The 16,702-nt window shown below is 55.5% G+C and overlaps 1 protein-coding gene across 1 annotated transcript in view; it reads right to left on the bottom strand.

Moving 5' to 3' along the window:
• The window catches only part of SYMPK (symplekin scaffold protein), a 32,553-nt gene that overhangs the window by 5,179 nt on the left and 10,672 nt on the right, over positions 1-16,702 (bottom strand). Inside the window, 14 exon segments of the mRNA XM_039866248.1 lie at positions 483-593; positions 1,646-1,736; positions 2,242-2,342; positions 2,648-2,756; positions 4,141-4,301; positions 5,225-5,372; positions 6,319-6,432; positions 6,649-6,730; positions 7,725-7,960; positions 8,825-8,975; positions 9,374-9,578; positions 10,705-10,855; positions 12,881-13,035; positions 15,866-16,105. Coding sequence (XP_039722182.1) covers positions 483-593; positions 1,646-1,736; positions 2,242-2,342; positions 2,648-2,756; positions 4,141-4,301; positions 5,225-5,372; positions 6,319-6,432; positions 6,649-6,730; positions 7,725-7,960; positions 8,825-8,975; positions 9,374-9,578; positions 10,705-10,855; positions 12,881-13,035; positions 15,866-16,105 — 2,055 coding nt within the window.

The following is a 16,702-nucleotide window of genomic DNA, read 5'->3' on the forward strand; positions in this document are numbered from 1 at the left end:
TTGTCACCCCCCCATGCTTTCCTGCCCGTGTGTCATCGCCCCTGCGCTCTCCTGCCACAACTTGAGCCCAGACTGGACTCAGCTTCTACTCCTGGGCCGCCTCGGCCCGGTGCCCACCCTCTGCTCTGCCGGCCGTGTCACCACCCCCTCCTGACCAGACACACGCTAGGCCCTGGGCTCTGCTTCCTTCGCTCCTTGGGCTGCAGCTGGGGAGGAATGGGATCCCCAACCTTCCTGGGGGCAACTCTGTGCCAGTGCATAGCAGGTGCATCGGTTCCTTAGGTGGAGGGAGGAAGGACAGATGGAAAGGGGGAAGGAGACAGGGAAAGAGCCAAGGGAGGGCGTCGCAGCTCTGACAGGGGCTAAGGTGGCATGATCTCTGACTCGGCAGGTTCCAGCAGGGGCGTGTGGGTGCCTGAGCTTCTTTCCGCCCGCTTGAGGCCAGGCTGCTGAAGGGGGGGGGGGAGAGGGGACCGCCTCACCTTTGATGATGGGCTTCATGTCACACTTCACCCGGTCGATGTTGTGCAATGCCTGATGAAGCTCTCAGGGGTTCAGGGGGGACAAGGCTGGGTTCCAGCACCCCTGCCTGCCTGCAGTGGGGGAGAGGGGGGTACGAGGAGAAGACAGCACGGACGCCCACGTGAGGAGACAGTCTGAGTCCCCAGGCGGAGGGAGCAGTGAAGACGAGGTGCCCTCTGCTTCAACGGGACTGGGGGACAGAGGCTGGAGCGGGGGAAGGAAGAGCCTGGGCTGCGAGGAGGGGTGGGGTGGGGCAGCAGCTGGGGCGCCGCCCCCTCCAGAACCCCCCTCACGTTTGGGCCTCGCTCCGCTCTCCTTTCCCGGCTGGGCCCCACCATCGTCGGGGGACACGAGTGTGGTTTGGCGGCTTCCCCTGCAGCGGGCTGTGCTGCAGCCGTGAAGGCGGGCCCGGAAGGAGTGCGTGCGGTCCACAGCAGACACGCCCAGGCACTGGCTGGCCAGGCCGGGCTGGCCGGGCAACGGCCTTGTAGCTGTGTTGGGACTGAAGGCTGCAGGCGCCGTTTTGAGGGTCCCAGACAAGGCTGTGTGCTTTAAATGACCAAGCTATGTGGAACAGCCTCCAATTCCCTGCCTAGCTCCAGCCCCTGAGCTGAGGGCTGAGGAATCTATGCTACACCCACGGTGAAAGTTTCAGTTTGCTTTCCTCTGACCATTTCAAACAGAATGCCCGTTGCCCGCAGCGCGAGGGATGCAGGCAGGAGCTGAGAAGGGGCAGGAGTGGAGCCCAGGCCCAGGACAGACTGCAAGTAGTTGGGTCCCAGAAGGGGCGACACTATGATGGAGTCAGACCCCGGCTCCATAATTCCATCCCTGCCGTGGATGAAAACATCACGCAAATGTCACAGGAGAGAGGCCTGGGAGCTTTGGAACACGTCCGGGCATCGCCGAGTCTGGATGGTAGCCCCAGGGAGCAGGATAAGCCCCTTTCTCCCTAAAGGTGGCATCGCAGCCTCCCCCGGCATTCCGTATGGCACCTGTGGGACCCCCTCCTCCTGCCCAAGCACCATAAGTAGGGACTCCTGGGGGCTGGGGTGCAGGGAGCCACAGGGAGGAAAACAAGGCCAGGCTGGGCGGGCGCTGCTGGGGGGCGCGCATCACCTACCGTGCTGCGTGCCCAGGAGGCGGTTGAAGACCTCCTTCACCACGATGGGGTTGAGCTTGATGAGCTTCGGCAGGGCCTGGATCACCTCTTTCTACGGGGGAAGGGCAGGGAGGGCAGGCCGGATGTGCCCTTTCCCCCGAGACAAGCCACCCCAGGGCCCCATCGGGTGCTTTCCTCCCCCCACACCCCCGGTCCCTCGGCGCTGGGCTTTCTCCCCAGCTCTCCGGGCCTGGCTCAGCCCCAGCCTCGTCACGCCCCTTTTGTGTCACTCCTTCCCTGGGCCAGTTCGCTGATTCCCCCGGAAAAGGGAGTATCATTGACCCCGCTTTACACACAAGATGGAGGCTCGCCCAAGGTGATGGGGTGGCAGGGGATCACTGTGATCCTCACTTGACCGAGAAGGAAACCGAGGCTGAGAGGGGAGTGGCTTGCTTACGGTCACAGGACAAGGCTGACTGGAGAGTGACCCCCAATCTGACAAGCTCCGGAATGTGCCCACAGAGGATCTGACATGGCTACTTGGGTGCTCGCCACCTCCTGGTCCCTGCCCTGCCAAGTCCTCATCAGTGGGGACATCCGGGCACCCAGTTCCATACCTTCTCCAGCCCATTGAGCACAGGGATGAGGAAGCGGACGTCTGGCAGGCGCTTGTGGTAGAGATCCCGGACCCGCTTCACCAGCTCTGGGGAGGGCGGGACTGCAGGCAGGGTAAGGGGCACCGGTGTTGGTGGCAGTGGGATGAGGGTGGGCACCGAGAGGGGGGAGAGGTGGCGGTGGGTGGGAGCGAAGGGGTGGGACACTTCCATTTCAGAGTAGGAAACCTTTGTTCTAGGTCTCAAGTTCACTTAGCCATACACTGTTCCAGAAAGGGAAACTGAGGCCCCAGGATGGGGAGAGACCCACAAGAGGCCCAACCATCTGGGAACCCAGCAGCTCTGATCCCCAGATTCTGGGAAGGGGAAGTGGAGAAGGAAAGGAATGAGAGGTGGGGCAGGGGGACACCTTTATCTGTGAGGCTGTGCAGACATCTCGTGACCAGTGTCTCTGCTCCCTTGGGACAGTTTTCCACCAGGAGCAGCAGCTCCGGTGAGTTCATGCCCATTCCTCGGATCTAGAGGTAGAGAGAGAAGGGTGACACAGAAGGGCCAGGGAAGGGGCTGGGCAATGAGGGGAGGACACGGGGAACCAGGCTGGGCACTCAGGGAGGCCCAAGTGTCAAGGGCAGGATGGCTGTGGGGATGCTGGGACTCTGGGATAAAAACTGGTGACAGAGAGTAGATCTTAAAAGTTCTCACCGCTAGAAAAAGAAATTCTAATTATATGAGGTGATGGATGTTAACTTACTGTAATTATTTCAAAATATATACATGTTATCACTTCATTTATGCTGTCTGTCTAAAAACTAATACAATGTCACATGTCAACTCCACTGGGGGAAATCTGGGGAAGGTGGGGGAGGGGGAGGGCAGAAGTGTCCCGTCTCCCACTCAGTCTCCGAGCGACAGACTTAGCGCGGCGCCCAGGCCTCCGTCAGTGCTGGCCTCCTGGGCGGCAGGCCGTGCCTTTTGTCATCTCTGACCTAACCTGACCTTTAATGCCCGACCTGTCCTTCGATTCCTGGAAGATTTCTCTGGCTTCCAAAGGCATCAGCGAAAGCTGCCCACCCCCTCCCATGACTGCCAGGGCCCAGCTTGGCCACCTGCTCAGGTCAGGGCTTGGCCTGCGGCTGCTCTGCAGCCTGCCGCTGTGAGCACCCAGCACAGGGGGCCGAGCGCCACGCTTCGAGGGGTCGCCTTCCTCTGCCCAATAAACACTTCAAATCGTGAGTGCAACTGACAAGTCTGACCCCGGGGAGCCCACACCGTGAACTCACGGTGAAGATGGGGAGAAGATTCTGCTTCCTCACCACGAGCCTGTTAGCCCCGTTACAGGGAAGGACACGGCTGAGCCGGCGGCAGGTGTGTGGGAACTAACCACCATACTCCCTTTTGATCATGTGGAAATGTTTCATAATAAAGTCACGGGCAGAGACAAGAAAGTGGTTTCAAATCCAGCTGCGAATCAACAGGACAGATGTCCTGGATTTCAGATGCCAGTCTGCAACTGAGTTGCTTCTCTGGTGGGTGACGCTGTGGCTCCAGAGGTTCCCGTCAGCCAGACAGGAGAAACCCAGCTCAGAAATGATACCAGTGACACAGATATTCTCACAGGATCCCTACGACAAGCTTGGTAGACTGAATCATTCCCCCCATTTTTATGGAAGAGGTGTAAGTTCTCACAGTGAGAAAGGAAGAGGCAGAAAATGAACCTAGGTCTGCCAACTCCAGGCTCTTAACTGTGGGGCCACCCTGTACTCTAATGAGCAGATGGACGCATGTGCAGACCACCCACAGACTACAGGGCCACTTGGCCTGGGGTGACAAGCCTTAGTGCTTAGCTCACGTCAAGGTGGAGATTCCGGGGGAAGAGCTGGAGTTGGGGCTCAGGGGCCTCACCGGCTGTTCGATGACCCTCAGCACCGTCCGCTTGATGTCAGCGATGGCCTCAGTGTACACGGCTGCCAGCTCATGGATCAGCTTGTGGTTCTGCGGCAGGAGGGCCAGGTAGAGGTACAGGCACTGCTTTACTGTCTCCTCGGTCCAGGGCGCTGCCACCTCTGACAAGGCAGGGGGTGGGGATCAGGCTGGCCCCAGCCCCCACCAACTCCTTCTCACCCCCAGTGTGTCCCTTCTTGGAGGATGGACACAGAAGGGGGCTGACCATGGAAGCAAACTGTCCTAGGACAGGAAGCCAGTCATCAGGGAAGTGGGGTGGGACCAGGACTGCTCCCCTTTAGAAGCCTCAGCACCGAGCTCCCACCGCACCTCTGACCACGACCCCACAAAGCAGCCAGAGGGATCTTTCTCAGGCTCAGCACTCCCATGGCTGCCCCGTGCCTTCAGGATAAATCCCCAGCTCCTCACCGTGCTCCACCTGCCAGGCCCGGTCTGGGGAGCCCTTAACCTGGGCCTCTCTGTGCACTGGTGACACCCCAACACTGAGTCCTCCTGGGGCTCCCCTCGGAGCCTGTGCACGTGCGGCTCCCTTGCCTACAGCGCTGCTGCTCGACTCCTCTTTGGTGCTTCCCCCGCCCCCGGGGCTCGCGGGGAAGCACCCCCAGCACCCAGGCTGTGCCCGGGCTCCCGGACTCCCAGACAGCCGTGATTCCTTCCACGCCTGAACTTCCAATTTAACGGTCCCTTCTCTTGGGACCCAGATCTCCCCATATATAATTCTGGGGGGCCAGGGCTCTGCGGAGGGAACAGGCCCGTGACGGTCCTGCCTGGCCCTTCCTGGAGCCCCACCAGAGGCCCGCTCTCCTTGTCCTCCAGCTCAGCCTAACTGTCCCCTCCACCGGGGCGCTCTCCCTGGTTCCGCTGAACCGGGTCAGCTGGTTCTGGTTGCTACTGTCTGGCTGCAGGCTTCCCCAGCCGGCTGGGCAGGGCTCGCTCGGCTTTCATCCAGCTCTGCTCCCAGGGTCCGCCCAGAGCCTAGGCCACAGCAGGTCCCCAACGTGCATCTGACAACTCTGCACCACACCTGTGTCCTTGTCAGCTCCAAACAGCACTGACGGCGGGTTGGGGTGGACCAAAAGCTGCAGGTAGTTGAGGGCGAACTTCTCCACGTATTCCCGCAGCTGCTCCTTCTCGTACATGCGCTTGATGAACAGCAGGGCCTGGGAGCGCACCTGGGGAGAGCAGTGGCAAGATGGTGGCGGGGGCGGCCGCTCTGCGCTTGGCAGCACCGTGTGACTGAGCGCAAGCTTGAGAACGGCCGGCCGGCTGAGTCACCTGTGCCCAGGCCGGTGGCCGGCCCGGGAGGGGCTCCCTGGCCCAGCTCGGGGCCCCGCATCACCTCCCCGCCTATCTGCTCAGCCCCCCTCGCACCGGCTTTGCCTTGCTCGCTGCGCTCCAACCCAGCTCTCCTCACTTCCTCAGAAGTGACAGCGCCCTCCCTGGCTTTGAGACTTGGCACAAAAGGTTCCCACTGCCTGGAATGCCTGTCACTAGCTATGTCCCTATGTCCCGGTTCACTCAGACAATCCCTGCTGGGAACCGTGAAGACAGCGGCTGGTCCTGGGCACTGCACTGTCCCCGGTGGCACCACAGGGCGGCGCTCGAGTACGCGGTAGGGTCTGCTGAACACACGACACTGGGAAGGGAGCTGGAGAAAGGCTGGAGCAGGGCCGTTCAGGGACCTCTCGCCCCACGTGGGCCCACACCTCCTCCTCCTCCTCCGGAAGCCCGCCTCAGCCCCCTCTGCTGCCCACCCGCCATCGCCATCGGTCGGCTCGGGCCCCTCCCCAGGGCTCCCAGCACGAGCGCGACTCCACTCGCCACGCTGTTCCTCTCCTGGTCAGCGTCGCCCAGGTCCCCACACAGCCCCGGGCCTTAAGCAGGGCTCACTGCCACGGGTGGGAGAAGGAAATGGGACCGCCCTCCCCGGGAGGGTGTGTACATGTGCATGGTCTAAGCAGCTTCGTGACGTCATAAATGGAAAAGCAACCACCACCCAAACACTGCTGCGGGAAGGCCAGCTCCCAAGGGAGCGTGGGACCGGCTGGGCTGGTGACTCGGGACAGGGGAGGGGCTGAGCGTGGCCCAGCACAGCACGGCAGGACGGTGGGGAGTCACCTTGTCCTTCTCGTGGGAGCTGAGGTCTAGCAGCACGTGCAGGTACTGGAACTGGCGGGATGGGCGCTTGAAGATCAGGTCTCGAAGGGTGGACATGCCCAGGTAGGTGCGGCTCTGTGGCGGGGGGAGGGGACCGGAGCTTAACCCACTGCAGTGGGCCGCAGGGACGGCGCCCTGGCTTCGCTCGCATAGGCTACTGCCCCTGCAGAACCCCTTCCACGAGGTCTAGGCTCCGTGCCCCTCGGACCTGCCACAGGCTGTGGCGAGCGGGGCTTCGCCTGCACCTCGATGCTGGGGACAGAGGGAGATCTGCCACCTGCCTGCCCTCACCTCGTCCTCGCAGTACTTGCGGATCACCTCCAGGGCACTCTCGGTGATCAGCGGCGCCTCCAGCACCACCTTGGTGAAGATTCTGCCAGAGGGGGAGGGACAGGGAAAACCTGCTGAGTGGCCACCCGGCCTCCCGGTCCTGTGGAATCGCAGAGCGCAGAGCTGGCAGGACCCTCCTCCCAGACAGCGCTCCACTCCCGGTCACGGAGCCTGCACAGAGCAGAGCTGCCAGCTGGGGGACACGGGAACAGATGCCGCCTCTCTGAAACTGCTTCTCCCGTCAACTGGGGACCCCTACTTTTACTCATTTAACACAGCAACGAAGGGCAGAGTAGGGTGAGAAAGGGTCTTGCTATTTTAGATGTGGTGGCCACAAACGAGAGAACATTTGAGTTGACGCTGGTGGGTGGGAAGGAGCCAGCCATGCAGTGGGGGAAGCGCGTTCCGGGCAGAACGGTAGGTGGCGAGCCCCGAGCTTAGCGTGTGTGAGGACAGAAGACAAGAGGCCATCTGGCTACAGTCTGGGGGCGGCGAGGAGCAGACGGGCAAAAAGAGGGCTAAAGAGGGTGGCGGCGACTGGGTCCCACAGGGTCTCAGAGGACATGGTGAGGAGGCTGCATTTGATCTCAAGAGCACTGGAGAACCCCCGAAGGTTTTCAGTGTGGAAACAACGAGACAGGATTTAAAATGCTACCTGGGCTGCTATGCGGAGATAAGATAAGCTGGAGGTCGAGAACAAAGAGGAAGGTACAGAATGATTCAGGCAAAAGACGGGGATGGAGAGAAGTCAATATCCGAAACCAGCCGAGAGGAAGGCACTGTTAGTTACAGAGCGGAAACGGAGGCCCTGAGGGTCAGTGACGCAGGTCAGAGAGCAAACTGAGTCGGGGTCGAGACCAGGCTGTATGACACAGAGGCCACGGGCCTCCAGCCCGAAGAGGGGGAAGGGAGACTCGGGAGGAGCACACTGGGGACTGACTTGGGTGGTGAGGAAGAGGGACGTGGTCAGAAACAAGGAAAAGAAGGACAGGAGAGGGACCCTTAGGGACAGGAGCGGGCAGGGCCGTCCCCCTCACCCATCCTTCTGGTCTGGCTTTTCCTGCAGGCCGGAGAGCAGACGGATGAGGCAGTCTTCGTACTTGTCCAGGGTGCCCGAGGCGCCGGCTGCCAGGTAGGCATTGTACTCCTGGTAGAGCCAGGCGAAGGCCAGGTCCAGGCGGGCCCGCACGTCCTCCAGGATGAAGGACAGGACCTCGGCCTTCAGGCCGGAGTCGAACTGCGTCACCAGGCTGGCCAGGATCTTTACCCGCACCTGACAGGAGAGCGAGTGTCTCAGCGTGGGGACAGGCAATCCCGGGCACCCCACGATCGTGCTTCGCAACTCCGCCCAGCCAGGCTCAAAGAACCCCAGTGCAGACTTGGTGTTAGTGAGGAAAGCATCCTTATGCCCAACAGGCTCCTTTTGTGTGGGAGGAAAAAGCAATCAATAATCAAAGAATAAATCTATGAGCCGTATCTTGAACCATTTCCCTAATGTGCGTATTGGTCACCTCTGGGGAGGGGGCAGGGATGCAGGGGCCTCTGTAGCCGGGAAATATTTTTTTTTATAGGTGAGGCAACCCTTGGTTGACCTCACAGACTGCAAAGACCTTGTCAGTTTACAATCCCTTATTTTTTAGTTTTACGCCTACAGCAGGAAATATTTTTTAACAGAGTATGTTCGTATACTACTTGGTGAATTAAAAACAAACTTCAAAAATTGGGGAAAAAGTCACTTGACTGAAGTTACAATGCCGGCAAGTAGCAGAATCAGTATTTAAACCAGGTATGTCTGAATCTAAATAACAAAAATAAAAATATCAACTGCAAAGAAGAAAGAATACAACAGCTGCCTCCAACTGCGGAGCTGTTCCCGCAGCCGGCCCTGAGTTAGGGGCACACGCGTGTCCACACATTTCTTCCTCCCTGTCACCTGCGTGGAGCTGCGATCGTCTGTTTTATGAGAGAACAGGAGTGAGGCTTGGAGCAGTGGCTGGCCCGAGGCCCTGTGGCTGTCTGGTGAGCCACAGAGCCGCGAACTAGTGCCTGGGGGTTCTGACCCTGGGGCCGGCTCTTTGCTGTGCGCTGGGCTCTTGGGGACCTTGGGGAGCAGGAGAGACTGGAGGGTGGGGCGCACCTGGGCCGCCCCGCTGTAGGCCACAGCCTTCTCAGCCCGCAGGATCCGCTTCACAGCGCCCAGCTTCATGGCCTCGACCTGGGCGTCGGTCAGGGGCTTCAGCACATCGCTCAGACGGAAGATTTTCTTGCGCCCACCGGCACCTGCCAGCCTACATGGGAGAGACGGGCAGGGACGCGGTGACTCAGAGCATCCTTTCCGGAGCCCAGGCCCACTCAGTGACTCTCCAGGCCAGGGAGACACACCCCGCGCACTGCCTAACTCCCCTATGACTCCGAGGCGCGCAGGGCACGGGGTAACGAGCAGGAAGGGGATGCCATCTTGTTTCTGTAAAGGGTTCTCAGGGGAGGCGTCTACGAGGAGGCAACGGGTGAGTGGAGACCTGGGTGAAGCACGGGAACAAGATGCACAAATGCTAGGCAGAGAGACAAGAAGGGCAAAGGCCTTCAAGCAGGGACCTGGATGGCTGTTCAAGGAATACCAAGAGGGGGACAGAGAGCATGCAGGGGCAGACCCCCAGGCCCATACCAGCCCCTACGAGGGGCTCACCGGGGCTGCGTGACAGGGATGATGGGCTCTGGCCTCCTCTTGGCCTGGGGCGCCTCCTCCTCCAGAGTGGACATGGAGCTGAGCGAGCCCACCACTGAGATGGCCTGGCCCTGCGCTGACAGGCGTCGCTTGATCAGGACACTCTCGGGCTTCACCACCTTCTCCTCCTTGGGCTCCTCTTTGCAGTGTTTGGTCTGCTCCACACCTGCGAGGGAGACAGCAAACAGCTCCAGGTATGTCAGACCCATCTGCTCGCATCCACGGGCCTCCTGTGCAGCAGGCTCCACTGTAAGCCTCATACGCGCAAAACCCGTTTAAATCTGCAAACGCCTTTCTGCAACATGGGGCTTTCGACGCCCACTTTGCAATTCAACAACTGAGGCTCAAACCAGAAATGCCATTCACTGCTGGCGAGAATATCAAAAGAACAGCCACTTTGCAAAGTTGATGAGCAGTTTTGAACAGCACTGGACACGCCCCAACCACGACCCAACAATTCTCCTGTGAGAACATACTGAAGAAGAATGAGGGTACGTGTGCATCAAAACACTTGTTGTACACAAAGGCTCACAGCAGCTTTATTCACGACGGCCCCAAACTGGAACCAACCCACAGGCCCATCAACGGAAGTGTGAATATACATATGACATGGCCTCTTCACATAAGGGAATACGACTGAGCAATGGAAAATAAACTCCTGGTTCACATGACAACATGGATGAATTTCTAAAACCACCGAGTGAAAGAAGCTTGACTCTCTATAACCCCATTTACATGAAGTTCAAGACTAGGAAAAACTAATCTACAGAGAGAGAAATCAGAACAGTGATAGTCTCTGGAAGTGGGATATATGAGTGTTAACCGGAAGTGAGCAAGAAGGAACTTTCTAGAGAGATAGATAGATATATATCTTTTCATACTGTATCTTCATTTGGGTGGGGGTTATACTGGTGTGTTCACTTTGTGAAAATTTACTAAAGTGTATGCTTAAGAGTTGTGTTTCACTGTAATAACATATACCTCAATAATACTGTTAAAACGGAAAACACCTGAGGCTCAGAGAGGTTAAGAAACTTGACCAAAGTCACACAGCTATTGAGTGGTGAGGCAGTTTGGTTCAACTCAGAGCTCAAACCCAGCTGTGTCGGATTTCAAAGCCCAGGGCCTAAAATACTGAGCGCTCAACAGATCCACGGGACCTGTAGTTACTGACGCCTATAATGCCACATGATCTTTGTCAGCACCCCTGCGAGGAGGTACTCTTCCAGTAAGGAGAACCCACCAGGCGCAGTGCCAACCCTCGGTCCACGTCAGCTCCATGTGACACTCACCTGGCCCCAGTCCTGCGGCCGTCATCTGTGTGGCCATGAGCCGAGCCAGGTGCTTGATCTGGGCTTCGGTGCCCGCTGACTCCACTGGGGTGTAGATGGCTTGGAAGGAGGCAGGCATGACCTCGGGCAGGTAGACCATGCTGATGAGAACCTGTGGGATGTCCAGGAAGGGAAGCCTGTCCTCACTCACTGACCCGACAAGCACTGGCCTCATGCCAGGCCAATGCCGGGGAATGGCAGTGACTAAGGCAGACCTGGAGCTGCTCTCGTGGAGCTCAGACTCCTGGGGAGAAGACGAGTCAGGATGCATCGCTGGGCATGAGACAGGGAAGTAAAAGGGACCATAAGACACATCGGGAGGGCCAGGGACAGCTCTGGCTTTCTGCAGAAGTGACACCTACACTGAGAACTGAGAGGAGGGCAAGAAATCAGTCTGGCAAAGGGTGCGGTCTTGATGTGGGAGGGGGTTATGTATTCCAGGTCAGGAACAACACCGTGGAAGGCTAAGAGGCAGCAAAGCTGGTACCCTGCCCAGACAGTGGAAGGACGCTGAATGAAGAGTATAATATGGCCCAGAAATTGACTTAAAATACAAAAATTAGTATTCCAACAGAGCACATCCACGTCCATCAGGAATGGATAACAAAAGATAATTTCAAGCCTTCTACATGCTTGGAAGTTTAAATGCATACTCTAATAATAATAAAAAGATAATTACAGATCAAAACGTGTGGAATGCAGCCAAAATGACACTTAGATGGCCAAGCATTTAACTTAAAACTGGGGGAAAAACATTCAAAGAAAGTAGCAGGAAAGAAATAAAAAGCACAGAACAGAAAAGGTTACAAAAAAAAAATCAACAAAACTTAAGAGCCAGTTCTTTGAAGTAACGGAAAACAAGCAAATCTAAGGCAGGATTGAGCAATGACAAAAAAAAAAAAAGAATAAGGATATGGTACTAGGGACAAAAAAGGGGCGCATTACTACAGAGACAGTAGGTATTATAAAATCGTAAGCATCCTATGAACAGCTTCACGCCCATAATTTGAAAAGGACAATTTCTCAGAGTGTGATGAGGACAGATGAGGTGCCGATTAATGAAAGCCACGTCAGACCAGGCCTGAGGCAAGTTGGATTTAGGTCCTATCTAGAAGAAAACAGGGAGCTGTGGAAGGGATCGGAGCGGGGAAGTGTTCTGACTAGTATTTAGAAGGCTGTGTCTGGCTGCCACAGGCAGAGTGCACGCCAGAGCCAGGGACTACGTGGGCGGCGCTCGGAGTGAAAAAGCGGGGCCTGGACCAGGCAGGGGCCCGGGGCAGAGGAGAGGTGAGAGTCGTGGGGATGGGGAAGAGCACAACCCCCGGGCCCCTGGCTTGCAGCTGGGAGGCTGCTGGACCAGGAGGGCCCTGGCTATAGAGGGAAGTGGGGACAAACTTCGCATTCAGTTGTGACATGTTCAGTCTGAGGTGCCTGTGGAACATCCGAGAAGAGGAAGATGCAGGAGATGGCTGCATATCCAGGCCTGGAGCTCGCCAAAGAGATCTGAGCTAGAGACAACTTGTGCCACCCTCATGACAAAAATTCCACTCATTCGCCCAACCTCTAAGCCCCTTGGAGCCTCCAGGCAGCGAGAGGGGGAGGCTGAGGCCGACGGTCGCTGACCAGGGAAGAGGCATTCTCCGTCGGCACCCGACAAAGGCCCGGGCTACAGCCGGAGGGCTGACGTGAGACCCTCCCGCACCGAATCGACCCAAACCAGTGGTTCTCTGTGCAGCAGGAGCTCTCTGAGAATCTAAGGAAAACACTAGCCACCCCGTCCCACCAATGTGGACCCGATGCCACCTGGCAAGCAGGTCCCAGGGCTCGCTGTCCAGTTACCGATCCTCCCTGGCTTCAAAGCGGAGGAGAGGGCGAGAGTGAGTGGTTTTGAATGGGGGCTCAGACCACCTGAAGAGGAACTGCTGGGAGTGGTGACAAGCGACCCCCCCAAAGGAGTAAAGATCAGAGAAGAGGTCCATAAATGGGGCAGGAGGGCCACAGATCCCCAATACTGAGAACAGAGGAGTGCTCTGGGACTGATGCCGTCCGCAGGAGGTTGGCAGTGTAGCCTGGGGACAGGGGAAGGACGAGAGACCCGTCCCCTGCTCCGTGGGGAGCAGCCCCCACCCGACCTCACCAGATTGGCCACGTTGTCAGGTGTCAGTAGAGGCTGGAGGAACTCGGCTGTGATGTCCGTGTCTGACTGGCCTGAGATCTGGGCTGAGGCCTTCGAGGTCCCCGACGGGCCTGGCTCCAAGTCTTTGTCTTCGTCGTCTTCCCCCAGGTTGGGCTCTGGGATAGAGGAGGAGACAGGATGCTGGCTCTAGAGAGGCAGCAGGTCCTCGCTGCTCACGGGGAGCACAGTGGTTCCTGCGTCCAGGCAGCCTCAGTGAACGGGAGCAGCGCAGTGGACCAAGACCCGGGCCGAAGCCCGGCTCTGCTGTCAGAGGGCCGATGACCCTGGGGAACAGCCTGCCCCTCTCCAGGCCTCAGTTCTCCTCGTCTGGGCAATGGGAATAAGCCGTACCAGCCTGCCTGATCACAGTAAGCTCCAAGAAGATGAAAAGTTAACTAATAATTTCACAGAGCTTTACTGTTTCAAGGCCTCTATCCTTGAAATAGTGCTCAACTGGGTCCAAGAACATGTAAAAACTACCTAATAAGACAGCATTTCTGCCTATGTGATTGACTAAAAATAAAAAGGTTGGTAGTGACAGTTGCTAGTAAGGGTACGGGCCATGGGAATGTAAAGTGGTCCGGCCTTTTGGAGAAGAATTTGATAATCGGCCAAACTTTTAAACATGTATGCCTCTTTGACAGAACTTTCACCTCTAGATATCCACCCTAAAAACTTATGCAGAGCCACATTTAAGGTCAAATGTACAGAGAATTCGCTGCAGCGCTGACTGCACAGAGAAGTGGCACACAATCCCCATCCGCGACAGGCTGGTTGAATATGAGCATGGTCGCTCTACTTCAAGGAAAAAACCCCAACAATTTGAACCTTAGAGAAAAAGCTTTATGAACCATCGCATTCCTTGAAACTATAGTTATAAAAGGAGAAAAGCTAGAATGTTCAATAGGATGATGATGTAAGTAGTTTACGGCAAAAATACAATGAAATACCATGCAGTACCAAAGAGCTGATACTCTGCACTGATCAAGGGCATGTGCAATTCAGTTACAAAAGGTTGAACCACCCAACAGGGGCACTCCACGGAAATGCACAGGACTAATCAGTGTAAAACTGAGCTCGGCCTGACTCCAACGCATGCAAGAAAGCAAATAAAACCAAGATTCTGTTTATACTCAGAGCGTTTACAGCATCCAGGGCCGGTACGAGTGCGGTGACTGGCATGCACACACTGTGGGGGGCGTGGAGACCCCAGGGCAGTATGTTTTGGAAAAGTTTGGCAATGGCTACCAAGAAGGTAGCAGTGGGCACATCCAGAGCTCAGATCTTATTTCTGAAACTATTCCTTACTCAAAAGAAACTGGAGCTCCTCAGAGAAATGGTTGATTCCAAGGTAAAGTAAGGGAAGTCCAAGATGAGTCTAGAACATTGTATGCTGAAAACAAGAAATGCTCAAAAAAACTTATGGGACATAGGAGTCAGCTCAATATGGGGCAATCTGAGCAACAAAATGAACGACAACAGTAACGGATGATAATCCAGAGAATAAATAAGAATCCACAAATCCACATTGATGATAAAGTAGGGAGGAGAAAAAAAAGCTCATCCTTATAGCACAATGCCAACTAATAAATGCAGAAGGAAATCTTTTCATAACCATTATAGCAATAATAGATGCAGGCAACGATCGTCAATAGATACTAAAACCATTCACTGGGTGAAAGCCTGAAGAGAAATCGGTATTTTATGTAGCTTCAAGCACCTCCCTCAACTTATTATTTACATAGGGAAAAAGAGTACTTTACACTAGAGAAACCAAGGAATCAAAATTCCCATCACCAAAATGGGACAAATTGACATCACGGGCCTTCTGACAGCACACAGAGGTCGGGGCACCACTTCCACAGCGTTCCTGCCAAAAGTGCAGAGCCTGGGTCCGACCTGGAGGCAAGGGCGGACAGAGCGGAACAGAGGGGCGTCCCACCCCACGGCTGCCCGGACTCTTCAGCCTCATGCAGCGTGGGGTCCCCGCCTCATGACCGGTACCCAGCAGTTTTCAGGACTCTTCCTGTAAATAACTTGTCTGCATTTTCAAAATTATTTCAAGATATAAAAAGTTTAAAGAAATAGAAAAATGAAATTAGCGGGCAAAAAAACAACTTTATGCACAAACGCCCTGCCCCACTGGCCCCACCGCTATGACTGGACACGCCCACGAGCCTGTTACGCTACAGCAGTCTTTAGACTTTAAAAAAATGGACGCAAACGAAATGTCATCTGCAGGGGGCTGGTAAAAGTGGTCCACATGCACTACAGACTGCTGTGCCACCAGTAAAAGGACGCAGTGGATTTCAACGTGCAGATACAGAAAGAGCTCTAAGGCGATTACTCAGCGAACTAGGGTATAGGACACTCTGCTTCGTGTGCTTAATCGCAGGGGAAAAACAGACCCCCGTCTCACTTCTTACGGTGAAATAAATTCTTCTTTTAAAAATGAAACAAAAACAAAAACCGATTCTCCCATACATGTTCTTGAAATAAACTTTAGTGATTAAAAAACTTTTTTTCTTGCAGTAAGGAAGGATGCTATGGTTGACTCCATTGATGACATAGCCATTAAGAAATTACCTCAGAAAGAAAACCCACTTATACACGAAACGAAGAAAAGAAAGACTCTACGCAAGAGGCATTTCTGAAAGAAAACGTAAGTGTGAACATTGGGGGAGTGGTTAATTATGGGGAGAGGTATCAAAGGGAGACTATTTTCATTCAATTCCTTCTGTGTAACTTAAATAATTCATAATCCTTTACAGAATATTTATACTTTAATAATTTCATTTTGTTACCACTTATTATGTAACATTCATACAATGTAACATATAATAGTATATGAATGAAGCTCATAGCTTAATGTAAATAAGTAAACCCTGTCAATCAGTCTCTGCCGCCCCCTTCCCCCGTCAGGCCTGACGCGACTCCCCGGCTCACCTAGCTTCATCTTCTTGAGTGTGGGATCTGAGTCGTCGCGGGGCCTCTTGCGGGCATCCTTGCTGCTGGGCATATTGCGGGCGATCTCGGCCTGAGGTGTGCCCAGGTCCACGAGCAGCGTGGTGATCTGGGCCTGGAACTCCAAGGAGGCCGGGTGCTTCAGCACACTCAACAGGTGCAACTTGAGGTTCTTGCGTACGCTGCTCACCTGAGATTTGGCCAGTGTCGGGGGCAGGTTGGCTGAGGAAAGAGACAGGGGCTTCGTGCTGTGGACAGAGCTCAGGAGGCCTTAGTCTCACTTCCCAAGGCCCAGCTGGCTATAGGTGTCCCCTAGAAAAGTTTCTTCGCTTTCCGACCTCATGTGTGGCCTACCCGTTGTAAAAGCTTCTGTTTAAAACCCTTGAGCGTTCTCCATATCAGAGAACCTTAACGCAAAGAGAAAACTCACCCTTCCTTGTATTAAACATAAAGTCTAGTGTCCCCCCATCTCTGGTCTGGAAATTCCAACATGCTCCCCTCCCCCGAGTATGACTACAATCACCACCTTCGCCTCCGGAATGTCCCAACTGAATTCCTACAACAGCTCATTGTTGGTCCCTGCCACCACAATGACTTTTGAATGTCTAACAATCACCTTGATGAACAAGCCTCCTCTGCTCCAGAGAGAAAGAGGATGCCTGTAGTCGTGCCTGCCCAGCGTCCTTCCCAGCTTCCTCAGCCAACAACACTCCCATTCTCCTTTGAGGGAACCACCCTGGCTCCATTCTCAGTCCAAGTGGTCAAGAGTCTCAGGGCCAGTAAGAACACTGAAATCCCTTGGCCACTGTGATTGGTTCA

Source organism: Pteropus medius, unplaced genomic scaffold (genome assembly GCF_902729225.1).
Source record: "Pteropus medius unplaced genomic scaffold, Ma_sr-lr_union100, whole genome shotgun sequence".
NCBI classification, from domain to species: domain Eukaryota; kingdom Metazoa; phylum Chordata; class Mammalia; order Chiroptera; family Pteropodidae; genus Pteropus; species Pteropus medius.